We start from the raw sequence: 17,610 nt of genomic DNA on the forward strand, positions 1-17,610 counted from the left end.
TATCCATCTTTCCTTCCCTTTCTTTCTTCATACTCCCCCATCCCTTCATTCAAAAAAGAAGAAGAAAAAGAACTGGAAGCAGAAATAGAAAATGGCCGTGGCTCCCCTCTTTGACCCAGTTTGGATCTCAGGATGCAACCCAGTTAAGGGTTACAACCCACAGCTGAAAACCAATGAACTTGCTTATATAGGATGAGTGGACACAATTTCTGATGGTAAGGGAGAGGCTATAGCTTAGTGTTCCAGCACTTGATTTACATGCAGAAAATCCCAGATTTAATCCCTGGCATCTCCAGGTAGGGTTGGGAAGGACCCCTGTGTAAAAATCCTGCATAGCTGCTGCCTGTCAATTTAGACAGTACTGAGAAAAATGTTAGTTAGTTAGTTACATTTTATATCCCACTCTTCCTCCATAGAGCCCAGAGCAGTGTACTACATACTTAGGTTTCTCCTCACAACAACCCTGTGAAGGAGGTTAGGCTGAGAGAGAAGTGACTGGCCCAGAGTTACCCAGCAAGTATCATGGCTGAATGGGGATTTGAACTCGGGTCTCCCCAGTCCTAGTCCAGCACTCTAACCACTACAATATGCTGGGTTTTGTAATGGTTTGTGTCACTACAATGTTGCTTCATAGGTTGTCCTGGAAAACACATCCATTATTTGCAATAGCCCCTTTGCTTCTCCAAATTCCCACAGATCCCCTGTAGGACTGTCCCTCCCTTCCTCAGTCTAGTTTATGGAATCTCCAGGGATCCTGTACCTTGGGGTCTCTTTCAGACTAGGTTTCTTCCACCATGTTCTCCTGAGAGGCTGCACAAATGGCTCTCAAATTGCTGTTTGAATTTCCTGCATCCATTAATAAAATAAAAGAGCTACTTTAACTACAGCAATCTTTTGATATAAAAAAGGCTTTCTATAGGGTGATCCACTGCAAATATGCCAGATTGGATCACAATCTGTTCAGGGTGGCAGGGCAATTTGCATAGTAACATTTTCTGAGAAAAATGGTTTAAGCACGTTTTGTGCAATTGAGTGAATCAAATCGCATGGAAATGTTTTTCTGGGAAACCCACACAATTATCTATAGTGGATTTGGATTTGGTGTGTCATATTTGGGAACGATACACCAAAGAGTGAAAATTCTTAATTGTGAAAGCACGTTCTCTTCAAGAATACGACTGAGGATAAGGAAAGGGAGAAGTGTGCAAGCTTCTGTCTTTAATATAATGATCAAATCAACTGTTGAATTGCCCCAGAATTGCAATTGTATTATTCACCAGTCATACGCAGTTCCCAAGTGGCACTTAGGCCACTTATGGCATAAAGGAACAGTCTCAGCAGTGTGTAACAAGATGACCAGGCCACGTTTCACAGCTCTGTAACTAGCCAAACACTTTGCTGTACTTGACTATAGCACAGCAAACTATATGTAGGCTAAGAAAACATGGACTGTATCGATGAGGTATATTCCCCTGCAAAGAGGCACCTTTAAAAAAAGTGGCGATTCTCTTTATTTAGCAGGGGCAGAGCAACTGGCCCTATCCATCCCCAGCACAGCAACCCTCCAGTGACTGTTGCTGGTGTCTATCTTGTTTCTTTTTCAGATTGTGAGCCCTTTGGGGACAGGGAGTCATTTTACTTAATACTTTTTATTTCTCTGTGTAAACTGCTTTGGGAACTTTTGTTGAAAAGCGGTATATAAATATTCGTAGTAATAATAGGTATGTACAGAAGGAGGTGTGTCTTATAGAAGTATATGCTGCTCTGGAGGGGTCACTTGAAACAGGAAGCTCTGTCTCAAGCCATTCAACAATGTAACAAAAAGGTAGTTTGAGACTTAAACTTGCAGACAGTCACTCCTGGAAGAGCTTTGTTGTGCTCCCTCCTTCAGGGTTAAAAAATAAAAAATAAAGAAATGAAAAATTAAGACCTAGATAATAGATAATTTATTTACGGTCATAGACCAAAAATAAAAGACCTAGCTTTTTGAGGAACTTTTAAATGTTTTATCTGTTGCTCACATCTGGTGGCTTTTAGCATTCCAACTTAAAGTTTCTAATTTGTAATTAGTTCTAATTTGGTCTTGTTTTTACTTAACTTCTGTTAATTTTATATTGTTATCTGTTTTACTAATTTAGTGAGCCACCTCAAGCAGTATTGCACTAGAGGGGCAGGGTATATATGTTTTAAATAAATAATCAACGGGCATCAATCTTTTTGTAAATTGTGAAAGGCTGGATTCTTATTTCTTTTCAGTCCTTCAATGAGCTGCAAATATCCAATATAGATCTATGCTGGTAGGTGGGCTAGTAAACGTTTCTTTCTGGGCAAGTAAGCTTTTTGGATTTAACTGCAAGGCTGGGTTAGCTGTCATTGCTAAATGAACTATCCGATAAAGAATTATCAGGCAAAGGATAGTACTGTTGTTAAACGTTGCATTAGAAGGGGCTAATTATCACTGCTAGCAGGTTGTGTCCTTCAGGCCCTGCTGAACCAGCATGGCTTCTGCAAAGTCAAATCTTGCCCCGCCAAGCTTTTGGGGTTCTTTGAGAGTGTCAACAGGTGTGTGGATAAAGGTGATCCAGTTGACATAGTATACCTGGACTTTTGAAAAGCTTTTGACAAAGTACCTCATCAAAGACTCTTGAGAAAACATAGCAGCCATGGGAAAGGGGACAGGTTCACGTGTGGACTGGTAAGTGGTTGAAGGACAGGAAACAGAGGGTAGGTATAAATGGAGAGTTTTCACAATGGAGGGAAGTAAGAAGTGGGGTCCCCCAGGGATCTGTACTGGGACCAGTGCTTTTCAATTTATTCATAAATGATATAGAAGTTGGGGTAAGCAGCGAGGTGGCCCAATTTGCAGATGACACCAAACTATTTCAGATAGTGAAAATCCAAAAGGGTTTGCAAGGAGTTTCAAAAGGATCTCCCCAAACTGGAGGGAGTGGGCAACAAAATGGCAAATTCAATTCAGTGTTAGCAAGTGTAAAGCGATGCATATTGGGGCAAAAACCCCCAACTGCATTTATACACTGATGGGGTCTAAGCTGTCAGTGACTGACCAGGAGAGGGATCTTGGGGTCATGGTGGACAGCTCGTTGAAAGTGTCGACTTAATGTGCGGCAGCTGTGAAAAAAGGCCAATTCCATGCTTGGAATCATTAGGAAGGGAATTGAAAATAAAACTGCTAATATTATAATGCCCTTATACAAAACTATGGTGTGGCCACATTTAAAGTACTGCATACAGTTCTGGTCGCCATACCTTAGAAAGGACATTCTGCATTGGAAAAGGTGCCGAAGAGGGCAACCAAGATGATCAGGGGCCTAGAGCACCTTTCTTATGGGGCAAGGCTACAACACCTGGGGCTTTTAAGTTTAGAAGAAAGATGACTGAGGTGAGACCTGATAGAAGACTATAAAATCATACATGGTATGGAGAGAGTGAATAGAGAGAAGTTTTTCTCCCTATTTCATAACACTAGAACCAGGGGTCATCCGATGAAACTGAATGCCAAGAAATTTAGGAGCAACAAACGGAAGTACTTTTTCACACTACACATAATATTGTGGAATTCTCTGCCACAGGATGCGGTGACTGCCAGCAGCCTGGATGGCTTTAATTGGGGTTTAGATAAACTCATGGTCTATCAATGGCTACTAGTCAGAGGGCTATAAGCCATCTCCAGCTTCAGAGGCAAGATGCCTCTAAATACCAGTTGCAGGAGAGCAACAGTAAGAGAGAGGGCATGCCCTTTGCTCTTGCCTGTGAGCTTCCCAGAGGCATCTGGTGGGCCACTGTGGGAAACAGGATGCTGCACTAGAGCCTTGAGCCTTACCCAGCAGGGCTGCTGTTACGTTCTTAGTCAAGACAGCAAACACACCATTGCACTTCCAGATTATATTTCTGAAATAACAATTTCTATTTCTATTTTTTAAATAATAGCCATGAAGGTCCTGAATCTGGATTGGGACCATGATGTGAGCTGGTGGAGGGAGTTTTAACCCTTTACCCCTGATGATGCTATTTGCCTTGGGCAGAAAGCTGGTATTTGTGCCCATGTTTTCCTCTCTTCCTGGGGCAAATAGCAGTTTTTCTTTGGGGGGGAAAAGGACTCCACATTGTAATCCCAGTCTGGATTTTCCCTCCTGTGGCTGCATTTAAAACAGCTACCACCAAAACCAGACAAAAATGTGATGACACACCTCTCACTGCAAATGCTTAATGAGCAAATGCATATGATATATCTGCAGTAGTATCTATAATGCATAGAGTACCAACAGTGAGCCTGGGTACATTAATATGATCTCTGTCTTTTGGTTTAGAGCTGTTTGTTTTGAAAGCAATTTTCTGCAGAGCATTTGCCCTCAGACTGTGGCCCGCATTGTGTGGGACTGGTGGGTGGACTGTCTGTTAGTCCACGATCTTGGCAGGCTTAGAAGGAAGTCTGAAATAAGGTTTTATGATGATGGCTTGGCAGCTCAGACTGTTCTAACCACTTCCATTTTTTGCTCCAGCTGCACAGTTTTCCAACAAATTGTGCTTTTGGCAACGGTGCCCACTCTTGCTCAAAGAGAGCCCAGAAGGAGTCTCGGCAGATGGAAATACCAGAGCTAGGCATGCATCTGTGTTGGAAATTCTGTTGTGTTGTCTGATTTAGCGATGTAGAAACCTTGTGTGTTTACAGTAGGGGCAAGGGCGTACAGCCTCCACGAGGGCTCGGGCTTTGAAGTGTCAATGAAATGATAGCCGGGAGCTCTCCTGGGACACAGCTGGATGCCCTGCAGCTGGTTTTACAACTGTGTTCTGCATCATGCACTCTGTAGCTAATCTTCTGCCATGCAGGGTAGCATATTGGTTGCTAAGTGTGCTCCCTGGGACTCCGGATATGCTCCAGCAGCTCATGGGACGGCTGCATCTTTAAAAATGTTGAAATCTTTCTCTCTCTCTGCCTTAGGAAAATAATGTGTATATAGCAATATATGCAGGGTATGAAATACAGAGTGGTAAGATTCAGCAAATAGATTGAATGCAGAAGTACCATTTCTGTCCAAGCATTTTAACATCTTTCACCAGCCCCCAAATCTGCCCGTTTTGACCTCATGGTAAATAGGTGTTTTTTTTTTTTAGCAATAGCAATAGCACTTACATTTATATACCGCTCTATAGCCGGAGCTCTCTAAGCGGTTTACAATGATTTTTAGCATATTGCCCCCAACATTCTGGGTACTCATTTTACCAACCTCGGAAGGATGGAAGGCTGAGTCAACCTTGAGCCCCTGGTCAGGATCGAACTTGTAACCTTCTGGTTACAGGGTGACAGTTTTACCACTGCGCCACCAGGGGCTCTTTAACTACTTATCTTTTCTTTTCTTTTCTTTTTTTTAATGATGGGAGTTGTAGTCCAATGGCTGGAGGGCCACAGTGGTGCAACCCTGGTCTAAATTCAGCAGCAAACATAGGCTGGCATTGTGACTAACAGTGCACTTGCGGAAGATATTATGCTTGTGCAGGTTCATTGCACAGGCAATATGCGTATGCTGGGAGCTTGTATTTCAGACTAGTGTTGCACCAGTGTAATGGCTTTTCACTAGCTTCAGGATATAGCGCAATGATGTTGTGAAAAGAGAGAAATATTTGTTTGGGGAATAGACTGTGATAGCAGAAGAAGATGTTGACAAGTTGCGCAACACTTGCACATGTCCTGGTTGCCTAATTTCACACAGCAGCTCTATGACCTCCTTGTATGAACACAACTTTTTTTCCTTGTGCAGGTGCACCAGATAGCAGGATATCAGCTGCTGTCATAATTTTGAAGCAGTTTTCCTCTATTTTTGCTTTACATGTGGTGCAGTGGGGAAATGACTTGATTAGCAAGCAAGAGGTTGCTGGTTGGCATCCCCGCTGGTATGTTTCCATACCATAAACAAAAATAAACTCCTTTATCGGGCAGCAGCGATATAGGAAGGTGCTCAAAGGCATCATCTCATACTGCATGGGAGGAAGCAATGGTAAACTCCTCCTGTATTCTACCAAAAGAAAACCACAAGGCTCAGTGGGTGCCAGGAGTCGAAATTGACTTGACGGCACACTTTACGTTTACTTTTCGTTTACTTTACGTTTACTTTACGTTTACTTTACGTTTACTTTACGTTTACTTTACGTTTACTTTACGTTTACTTTACGTTTACAATGTCAGAAAGTTCTCAACCAAAAATGGATTGATTGATTGATTAAGTGCCATCAAGTCAGTGCCAACTCTTCATGATCACATAGATAGATTCTCTTCAGGATGATCTGTCTTCAGCTTGGCCTTTAAGGTCTCTCAGTGGTGCATTCATTGCTGTCGTAATTCCACCTTGCTGCTGGTCATCCTCGTCTTCTCTTTCCTTCAACTTTCCCCAGCATTAGGGACTTCTCAAGGGAGCTGGATCTTTGCATAATGTGTCCAAAGTATGAGCCTGGTCATTTGTGCCTTGAGTGAAAATTCTGGATTGATTTGTTCTAGGATCTGTTTGTTTCTAAAATCAATACAACTGTCAATCCTATATAATAAAATGCTTAGGTATCTGCGTCTGTGTCTCTGCTGGGTGTCTGCGTCCGTGTCTCTGCCGGGTGTTCTGCGCATGCGTGGGGCGAGCCATTTGTGTCGCGCTGAGTGGGGGGACCGCTTTACGTCATAGGGCTGTATTTTCCAACCGGAGACACACGTTGTCTCTGTTTCGCGGGCTGAGACACAAGTCCCGTTTTTGTATGGGAGGTGGGGTTTTTGCCTCAGGGTCTAGGTGTCTATCTAGGAAGGGGCAGAGGCGGAAGGGAAGGGTTGGTCCCCCCTCCCGGATAGAGTGCGCATGGTGCTGTCCGCTCAGAACCGCTCTGTGCATGCGAGACGGGGAGAGGGTGGGGGAAATACAATAAGATGAGAAGATGACAGCGGCCCTGAAACATCCCGCCACCTCGCCATGGCCGCCAGCCTCGTGTTCTTGCCCGTGCTGCCGCCGAGAAGCCAGGCAAAGGCTCGATTCGGAGCGGACCAGGAGCAGCCCAAATGGACTCATCTGCAGGGAAAGGGGAGCACAGAGTCTGTGCCGGGAGTGGGTGGGGGGTAACAGTCCAGGGGAGTGGGGCAGGGAGAGGTTTGCAAAAGATTGAAAAGCAAATGCTCGTGGCAAAGATTCGTGCAAAAATCCGGATTCTGGACGGGAGATGCAACGCATTTGCAAGCCTGAAAACCACGTTCATTCCAGCTGGGAGAGGGGGTCTCCCCTCTTCCCCAACCCGACTGTGAAAGAGGCAGAAGACCGGGGTGACTCATTCTGGGCAGAGTTAAGGGGGCGGGGAGGTAGACAGCCAGCCTCGGAGCAGAGAGATCCCGGTGGGACTTGGCAGGGCGCCGCGCGGGAGTAGTTCCTTTCTCCGAACGGGCAGTGCTTGAAGACACAAGACACACAACGGAAAGAAAGAGAGCGGGGGGGGGAGGCAGGCAGAAAGAGGAGGAGGAGGAAGGAAGGAAGGAAGGAAAGGAGAGAGGGAGAAAGAGAGAGAGAGGGAGAAAGAAGGTAGGAAGGAAAGAGGGAAAGAAAGAAAGAAAAAAGAAAGAAGGGAGGGAGGGAGGGAGAAGAGGGAGAAGGAAAGGAGGGAGAGGGAGAGAGAAGGAAAGAGGGAGAGAGAGAAAGAAAAAAGAAAGAAGGAAGGAAAGGAGGGCGAGAGGGAGGGGGAAGGAAGGAAGGAAACCCTTGAAGAAAGACTGTTCTTGCAAACAAATCTCCACAACACTTCTAGTGCCCGTTTAATGTAACGGGCTTAATGACTAGTATGATTATAAAGTGTCAAAGACAGTCGTATGAAGAACCTGATCCTTTGGCCTTGTAAAAGCACATTTACGTTGCAATGTTTGTCACTGGTGCATTTTGAGATGTGGCATTGCACATCTGGTAATATGTGTGTCTAGTATTTTGTTTAAGATGAGACTAACACCATGATCAGATATCTGCTTATTATTTTGGTAATAGAATTATTGAGAAAATGCCAGACAGTAAAGATGTGTTCAGCTATTGATAATGGCATTTTAAAAAATAATAATTTGAAGATACAGGCAGAACACGGAGGTAATTTCTGGCCACTCCGAAACTGTGGATATGTGGAAATTAACCATTTTTCCCCACTGTTATCCATAGTGGATAATGGGATCCACCTGTATTAATTGACTTTCATAATTGTAATGTGCTTATTGGACAGCTCCTCCATACTTTGCTTGCATTTTCTTATGTTGTATCTCTAGCCATCTTATTTATTTATTATTTATTTTTATGCAAACTGCTTAGAGAATATGGTTGAAAAATGGTATATAAATATTTGTAGTAGGAAAGCTATGTTAAAAAACCAAGAATTGTTCAGTAGTTCTCTTTCAGCACTTCTCTGTCCAATAGTCAAATGACCTTGGTACATAGCGCAGGCCTTGACAAATTTTCTTTGGATCTAGAAGCCAGCCCTAAAATTTAGGAGCCAAACAATGGACATTTGACAAAATTACTGGACTTAGTGACAGACATTGTGGGGCAGAAGGATAAATAGGATTCTCTTATCTTTACAAGTAACATGCTTGGAACAGAAACAGGGCTGCCTGGGACAAATTTATTTTATTAAATAACTCTGAATTTCCTAATTTGGGTGCCATGGTTAAATTTCTAGTTGCCAACGACTCCCTGGAATTTGTCAAGCCCCGTGATAGAGAGAGAGAGAGTCATGCCCTGTTGGCTTTATTTGTAGCATGTGGTCACAAACAGTTTGGCTTTTTGTTTCACTTGTAAGTTGGTACACAAAACATTTGATTCTACATATAAGTCGATATGTCGGCGATGCAATGCACGTATTAACTCCAAACTCTCAACAAAAAGACCTTTTCATTGTACACACAAAGAAAAACTAAAACCTGGTAAACATAAAAAGATAAGATCACCGAGCTGTCGATGACTGACCAGGAGAGGGATCTTGGGGTCGTGGTGGACAGCTCGTTGAAAGTGTCGACTCAATGTGCGGCAGCTGTGAAAAAGGCCAATTCCATGCTAGGGATCATTAGGAAGGGGATTGCAAATAAAACGGCTAATATTATAATGCCCTTATACAAAACTGTGGTGCGACCACACTTGGAGTACTGAGTACAGTTCTGGTCACCACATCTTAAAAAGGACATTGTAGAACTGGAAAAGGTGCAGAAGAGGGCAACCAAGATGATTAAGGGGCCTAGAGCACCTTTCTTATGAGGCAAGACTACAACACCTGGGGCTTTTTAGCTTAGAAAAAAAGACGACTGCGGGGAGACCTGATAGAGGTCTACAAAAATCATGCATGGTTTGGAGAATTTGGAGAGAGAGAAATTCTTTTCCCTCTCACACAACACTAGAACCAGGGGTCACTCCATGAAATTGATTGCCAGGAGGTCTAGGACCAACAAACGGAAGTACTTTTTCACAAAATGCGTGATCCACTTGTGGAACTCTCTGCCACAGAATGTAGTGACAGCCAACAACCTGGATGGCTTTAAGAGGGGTTTGGATAACTTCATGGAGGAGAGGTCCATCAATGGCTACTAGTCGGAGGGCTGTGTGCCACTTCCAGTCTCAAAATGCAGGATGGCTCTGAGAACCAGTTGCAGGTGAGAAATGGCAGGAGAGAGGGCACGCCCTCAACTCCTGCTTGTGGCTTCCAGCAGCATCTGATGGGCCACTGTGCGAAACAGGACGCTGGACTAGATGGGCCTTGGGCCTGATCCTGCAGGTTTGTTCTTATGTTCTTAAGATGTTTCGGTGTGACACACCATCCTCAGTTTAAGAAAAACAAATGAGCACAGATGGGAACTGTGTGTCTAAGGAATTTAACATCTGGGGGACCGAGGTTTTCATCTGTGCTCATTTGTTTTACTTAAGCTGAGGATGGTGTGTCACACAAAAATGTTTTATGTTTACCAGCTCTTAGTTTTTCTTTGTGTTCACAATAAAAAAGGTATTTTTGTTCAGTGTTTGGAGTTAATATTGCATTGCATAGCTCACATATCAACTTATTAATAGATTCAATTATGATGGGTAGAGTAAGATATATTCTGAATCTTAATTTAATAAGAGGCTATTGAACCTACCTGGGTTAACTAGTAAAGATTTATCACCAAAAACTCCTAAATTATCAGTTCAATAACATTAAGGTTTTATTCTAGCTTGGAAATTTCTGGTTTGGATGGTTAAATAAGAGCAAATCTTTTGAAATCTGTTTTTTGTCGTGATAATCATGTTAGGTGATCTTGGAGGGAACTGATCATCTAGACCCATTTCAAACTGGCTTTTGGGTGGGCTGTGGGGTGGAGACTGCCTTGGTCGGCCTGATGGATGATCTCCAATTGGGAATTGATGGAGGGAGTGTGACTCCGTTGGTCCTTTTGGATCTCTCGGCAGCTTTCGATCCCATTGAAGTCAATTTAGAAATCTTGTGAAAATGGGTTTAGAAAAGTCCTTTTGGACCAATGCCTGCACAGTTCTCAGTTCTGTATTTTCCCCTCTCCTAGGCTTGTCAACCTGGTCCCAGCATTCTAGGTCTCGGCACCGCGGGAGTTCATGCTCGAAGCACGAAGATCGAAAACCATCAGAGGTATCTCTTTTTACATGCCCTTGCATCTTGCTAAAACACAGATATGCCTCCTTTTCCTAATACTTTTTTTTCTTTCCTTTTCTGCTCCATCTCAGCTGGCACCCAGCAACCTTTCTTCTGGCCAGGAGATCAGGGAGCTCAGCTGCTGCCACAGTCCCTGCCAGCATCAAGTTAGTTATTTAGCCATGAATATTGGGTTAGTTTGGCACCAACCCAACCTAGTTTTTTTGAGTCTTCTTTTTCTTTTCTTCTCTCTCGCTTTGTTTTTGTATATTGCAGAATTTTGTCTTTTGATTTGTGGTGCACAGTGGGGAAAAAATGTATTTTTCAGAGTGTTTTTGTAGTTTCCTAGCCATTACGTGGCACTAATGAATAATAGCCCTTGTTCAGCAAAGTGGTCAAACCAGAAAGCTTTGTCTCTTTCAATGCTTCCTGTGCTACACTTTGAGAAATTAAGATCAAAGAGGGAAATACAGATCGGTTTGAACTTTTCACAATGGATCATCAAGTGTAGTCTGGTACATGCCTTGCATATTGGCAGATGTCCCTTCAGCTACATATTAGCAATGTAAATATAGTTTTTAAAAGTAACAATTAAAATTATATCATTTAACCATGTTAATAAATTCACAACTCCAGTGAGGGAAAAAATGAGGGAAGTGAGGGGACTCCAACCGGCTTTTTTCACATTGACTCTGGCCAGCCAGGCTGTGAAGTCTCCTCTCTTGGAGTAGGTACCTGTGTGCCGTTCTTCTCCTTCCCTGGCTACTGACAATAATGGGGTTAGGTTAGGTAGGGCTGACCCGGACATGCGTAAGGCCTACATGAGTGTGGCAGGAGCAGCTACTTCCACCTGTCTTCCACTGGGCGGGGCCTATCTTGGCCTGGTTGGTGCTACTACCAGTAGTTGGGCTGGGTTAGGTAGGGCTGGCCCAGTATGAGCTATGCCTTGGTGAGCATGGTGGGAGCGGCTATTTCCATCTGTCTTCCACGGTATGTGAGGCCTAGTTCAGCCTGGTTGGTGCTATTGACAATAATGGTGTTAGGTTAGGCATGGGTGACCTGGACATGACCTAGGCCTTGATGTGGGTAGCAGGGGTAGCTACTTACACCTGTCTTCCACTGGGCAATGTTACTAACAGTGCGGCTAACAGGCAGGGGTAACTACTTCACCCATCTTCCACTGGGTGGGGATTACCTCTGCTCATCTTTAGCATTGGGGAAGGAGGACCGCTCTAATGGCTAACTACTTCTACTCTTGCTAAAGGTAAAGTGTGCCGTCAAGTCGATTTCGACTCCTGGTGTTACCACCTAATAAATGATGACATTTGTAAATGTTTACTGCAATATATTAACAGTAAAACTAATTCTTACTGGTTAACTGTTTAATATTTTACTTTTCTACCACATATGAGACTACAAGAAAATTTTGTTTTTGGGGATTGAACTTCTTGGACTCTGGTTAATCATAGCCAGGCACATAACATGTTTGGTTCTGGGCCATTCAGAATGCCAAACACTTTCCCCTTACTTAACTAGCATGTGCTTATTAGAGTCCTTTGCAGTGTGAATGAATGAGCTGCCCGTTCTTTCCCACTGTGGCAGTAAATCTGCATGTGCAAAAGGCCTTATATTAGTTTAAATATTTTTACCCTACACTTGGGCACCACAGTGATGTCCCCAAAAGGCTAAACATGAAACGCAACAAGTGGTGGTAGAAAAGCAAAATGAAATATACGATATATAAAAGTAGCACAACAGCCAGTAACAAGTTTTCTTTTTAAAAAGCAACGAGTAAAGTTAAAGTGAGTAGCAATAAAATGCAGTATGAGATGAAAAACAAAACAATCATCATGTGGTGGTGGTGGGGTGGGGAAGCAGCAGCAGCACAACAAAACATTCTAAAACAGGCCCAAGCAGCAGTAGTTAGTTGTCAAAGTCTAATGGAAACAAAAGGTTTTTACCTGCCTTTGGGAGAACAGCTGTATGAACTTCCCAGAAGAGAGTTCTAGGTCAGGGATTCTCAATGTTGTGTCCCCAGATGCTATTGGACTTCAGCTCCCGTAATCCCCAGCCCCAGTGGCCTTTGGTTGGGGATTATGGGAGTTGAAGTCCAATGATATCTGGGGACCCAATGTTGAGAATCCCTGTTCTAGATCATCAGAGCTGCTACAAAAAAGGCTGCCCTCCTAATGTAGCCTTCACACGAGACAGAATTTTAGCAGGACCTCATCAGAAGGTACTGTAGGGTAGCTTGTATAGGAGGAAGTGTTTCCCAAAATGATGGGGACCTAAGCTGTTTAGGGCTTTGAAGTTGGGGCTAGTTGAGTATTTTGAGTCAAGTTCTTCTGCAACCTGGGTGCCACTTTTGTAACAATTCTGTCTGTCATGCCCACCAGCTGCACCTCAGACAGCAGTAGAACATGGAGCAGGGCCTTCTCTGAAGTCCAAAGTGTGCAGGCAGGTTCAGACTGGTGCAAGTCGTCCTTTAAAAATTTAGGTCCTTTGAATTGTGTCTGGTGGCAAAGTGACATCATTACAGTGTAGATGTCACATGATCACAAAAAATGAACCCCTTATAGCAGCCTGGTGGCTACATTTTGTACCAGCTGAAGTTCTTTGAATGCATTTCCATGTAGAATACATTATAGTAGGGTTACACTACTGAAGTGAATGGGACAGCAGTTGTCAATAGAACTCTTGATCACATCACTGGATTGGGTGTTTCAGGTTCCTATTCCAAGTGATAAACATTCCTTCCCGACCCACTCCTGATGTGTATTATACCCATTCTTGTTTTATTTTGAATTTATATTGAACGCTACTCCAGATTATTAATAATTTAATTTAATTTAATTTATATGCCGCCCTTCCAAAATGGCTCAGGGCGGTTTACAACAAGATAAAAACAATTTTACCATTTTTTTTTTACAGTTTACAACAAGGTAAACATACGTTAAATAAATAAATAAAATAAAACAAGTTAACAGTTAAACTCAAACTATAAAAACAGAATAAAACCAATTAAACAATTCAAACAGCTAAAAAACCCTGGAGAACCAGGGCAGTGTGTTAATGCAAAATGCCACTTGCAAAGCTTTCTATATATGAAAATCTGTGTGCTGGTCACAGTTTCAGAGATCAGTCATTCTACATCATTGTCTTCAGGTATCTTGGTTGCATCTACAGAGCAGCAGGGATAGCAGTATGAGGTAGTGAATCTTGAAAACCATATCCTTGATGTTGCATTAAATTTTCCTTTTGTCTTATAGCCAAAGCAACTCACCACACATGTTTAAGCTCAAAAGTGTTCACACCCTGGTTTTCCTCAGACAGATAAAATCAATATTAAAAAGTCTGAAATCTTGAGTCTGGCATAAGATTCTGTAGCTTTTTTAAAATGGCAATGTTTTTAGAGTTCTCTACCAAATACAATTAATTTGCTTTTCCTAAGCAGTTTTTCCTTAGTTCATCCTGGACAGTTTATATAAGTTTATTCTGTAAACAAAGGATTCTAACAGAATCCTATGTGAAATCTCTCTCTGGAATCATGGATGTCAAAATGCAATGTGGGCTTCTCTTAGGATACAAAAACACTTATTAAGGCAGGAGTTACCTCTTCCCCATCTCTTTCAAACTGTTGGTGATGTGCATTTCCTTTGGCCAAGCTGGCATAGTGAATATTTGACTATCACTGGGAGCTAGTGAGACCCAGTCTCCTTTGATACCTTAAATAGTTTGCAATGTACCCATTATAATCAGCCCAGAGCCAGTCCTGCCAGCAAGTTCACCTTTTTATTTTACTCATTTCATTTCAGTTACACTTGGGACAAATTTGAATACAGTGTTTCAAGTCTGTATAATTGGCAAGTCCCTTTTTTGGAGAAATATTTATTACCTTTTTATTCCACCCTCCCAAGAAACTCTGGAGGTGCTGATGGCTTCTTCCCCCATCCTTTTCACAGCAACCCTGTAAGGTAGGTTAGGCTGAGAGTGACTGGCCCAAGGTGAAACTGCTGAGTTTCATGGCTGAGAAGGAATTTAAAGAGTCTCTCGAGCCTTATCTGACTCTCTAATCACTGCACCATTCTGGCTGTCCATGGATGTTTCGATTATAAATTGAAAATAGAAAGGCTTATTACATCAGTATAGCAAGTTGGACTGGATGTACAGTGCAATGTACTTGAAGCACATTTGCATCCTCCATGATGTTGGGTAACATACAGTACACCCTCAAAGCGTTTACTTTGGATCAGCCCCAGCAAAGCCCTGGGATTAATCCATAATAAGTGGTTTGAGGATTTTCGCTAGAGAAACAATATTTTCACACACACACCCCACCACTACCATCATTCCCCTGGCAATCTGTTTCCAGTTTTAGAAGTCTGTAGAGTGAAGCTGCTATTGCTAATTGCACGAGCCATAAATCGATTAGTCTTCAGATGGACTGCTGAAGAAGTGGTGTCTGTTTTGTGGTACTGCATGGGCTGATTCAGTTACTTTGTTGGTGGCAAAATCATCTTTGCTCCCTACCCTGCTTTTCAAACACTTGATGAACATGCTTGTGCTGCACATGGTTTTCAGCCGTTGCTGTTAATGCAGAAGCTTGAAGAGGAGGTGCTGAGCATGAATTTTTATTGTTGCTTTGTTGGCGGGAATATGTGAGAAGCAGTAGAAGATATTGAGGCATGCACAGTCTTGCTCCTTTAAGGCCTTCCACTTTGCGGTTTCTGTTTTGCTGATGAGCAGTGATGAATCAGATTGAATCAAGCACTTGCAAGTGTAGCGTAATGGGCTTTCTGCAAAGATGTATGGTTCTAACTCATGACACATGCTGGGGGAAGGATCCCATCTTTGCTTGCTTGCTTGCATCTGATAACTTCCTACAACTTTCAAGATGTTTTCCTGGTTTCAGAAATTCTTCATGTTCAAAGCAAAGTTGAACTGTGGTTGCAAAGGGCTGGTAAATCTGGATGGCAGATGGTGCTTTAGTAGTAAGCAATGGATGTAGAGCTGCAACAAGAGATCTTGGCTGCCATCTTTCCTGGCTGATATTTTGGTTTAGATAATAGAAGCCAACCTATGTCACGTGTCCTCTGTGGCCAGTTTGGTATATTGTTGTTCTTGTCTGGATGCTGAAATGGATGGACGTGGCTTTTTTTCAGACAGACGTCATGACCTGCTTCTACCATGTATTCTTCTGGAGAATGTTTGCACTATGGCTTGGGTTCTGCAGGGTTGGGTCTGCTATCTTCATGATTGGATGTAGTGCTAGAACAGATTGGTACCTTGCCATGTTATATCTGTTTAAATGGGTGCAAATCTCTCTGTCACCAGCTGTTATATGCAGCAGCAAATTAAAATGCAATTGATGATGTGGCTTTGAAGTCAGTTATCAGACTACTTTTTCACATGTATGTGAGAGAAAGAGAGAGAGAACACTACACTAGCTTTACATAGGGAGGATTTTATTTAAAGGCACCATCATTTGGTTAAAGCTGTTATTTATTTCATGATGGAAGAATTCATAAAACCAGAATTTGTCTTGACTGGAATAAATATTGGATGGCATTCTCATTCACCTGATGCTCTTGTGCCAAGAAGAAGCATCCCCAATGTGGAGAGTTTTGGGAGCTCTGCTGTGCTTAGTGTGTAAGGTGTGGATGATTTTTGCTGATCCCCTACACCACTTGAAAATAGGTCCCTGAGGGCTGTGCCACCTTCAGGGACGTTCTTGGGTGGGGCAGGAGAAGGGAGTGATGGGCAACAATTGCCAGCTCTTGTGAAAAAATAAGCACTGTGGAGCTCTGGCAACTCTTCTTTTCTTTTTTTTTTCTTTTCTTTTTTTTTGCAGTTTAAATTTTTATTGGATTTTACAATAGTTTTAACATTCAGATTACATTCATATAACTAATTCTACACATAAGTAAATATTGACTTCCCGCTTGCCTATCTGCACGTTTCACAATAACTATACATATAAACCATTGCTATAATAATTCAAAACATGCATACTCCACCATACTACTTGATTTTACCCAACCCAACCTGCTGTTATTACTATATTTCAAACCCTACTGTAAAGTCCATATTAGAAAAATAATTCTTTAAGTAAAGCAAAAATGGTTCCCAATCTTCTTTAAAACATTCCAAATTTTCATCTCTTATAAGTGCTGTAAGCTTTGCCATCTCAGCATATTCCAAAATTTTTATCAACCAGTCTTCTTTTGAGAGCATTTTAGTGTATTTCCATTTTTGTGCATATACTATCCTGGCCGCCATGGTTGCATACATAAAAAATGTTAAATTCCATCTAGAGAACTCTCTTTCAGTTATTCCCAGCAGGAAGGATTCTGGCCTCTTAAGAAATGAGCTCTGGGAACTCTTCATGTGCTTCCAAAGCTCCAGAAGCTCTCTGTGTGCTTCTGGAGTGCTGCATGCTTATTGCACAAGAGGTGAGCAATTTTCACAGATTCCCTTCTTCCTCTGTGCCAGCTGAAAATATTTCCTTGTGGGCTGTGTGACCCTCGGGGACATATCTTTGGGTGCTGCATGTGAAGGTGGGATTGGTGAAAATTGCTCTCCCCTTGCATGGTAACTGTGCAGCACTCCAGAAGCTCTCTGCAGCAGGGATGCTTCTTCCCAGTGCACAAGTACACCATTAGTGTGGATGTTGGCCATTGACTCTCGCCACATCAAAATGCATTCAAAAAAACTATTTACCTTTGTAAGATGGTTTTACCACAAGCATCTCACAAAGTTAAACATGGTTTTTAAAAACAAAAAACATTTTATGATTGAGTGGGGATTTAAAAGGTCTACCACGCTCCTTAAATACTCAGCTTGGAGTTACTTTTACCATACAAAAAATAACCTGAAAATCAGGCGCTAATCTTAGGGAAAGCAACTTTCAGAACTCAATCCAAAAGCTATTGCTTCTATGAAAAATCATTTTTTGGTTGTGGTGGT

General features: G+C 42.4%; 1 protein-coding gene across 8 annotated transcripts in view; it reads left to right on the top strand.

Moving 5' to 3' along the window:
* The window catches only part of JADE1 (jade family PHD finger 1), a 100,911-nt gene that overhangs the window by 25,738 nt on the left and 57,563 nt on the right, over positions 1-17,610 (top strand). For 7 of the 8 annotated variants that reach the window (XM_053253309.1, XM_053253305.1, XM_053253307.1 and 4 more), the window contains exons 3-4: positions 10,559-10,641; positions 10,737-10,811. In XM_053253309.1, the coding sequence (XP_053109284.1) occupies positions 10,559-10,641; positions 10,737-10,811 (158 nt within the window). The remainder of the gene's footprint in view (positions 1-10,558; positions 10,642-10,736; positions 10,812-17,610) is intronic. The other variant, XM_053253308.1, reaches the window with a different exon arrangement.

The sequence above is a fragment of the Hemicordylus capensis genome, chromosome 5 (genome assembly GCF_027244095.1).
Source record: "Hemicordylus capensis ecotype Gifberg chromosome 5, rHemCap1.1.pri, whole genome shotgun sequence".
NCBI classification, from domain to species: domain Eukaryota; kingdom Metazoa; phylum Chordata; class Lepidosauria; order Squamata; family Cordylidae; genus Hemicordylus; species Hemicordylus capensis.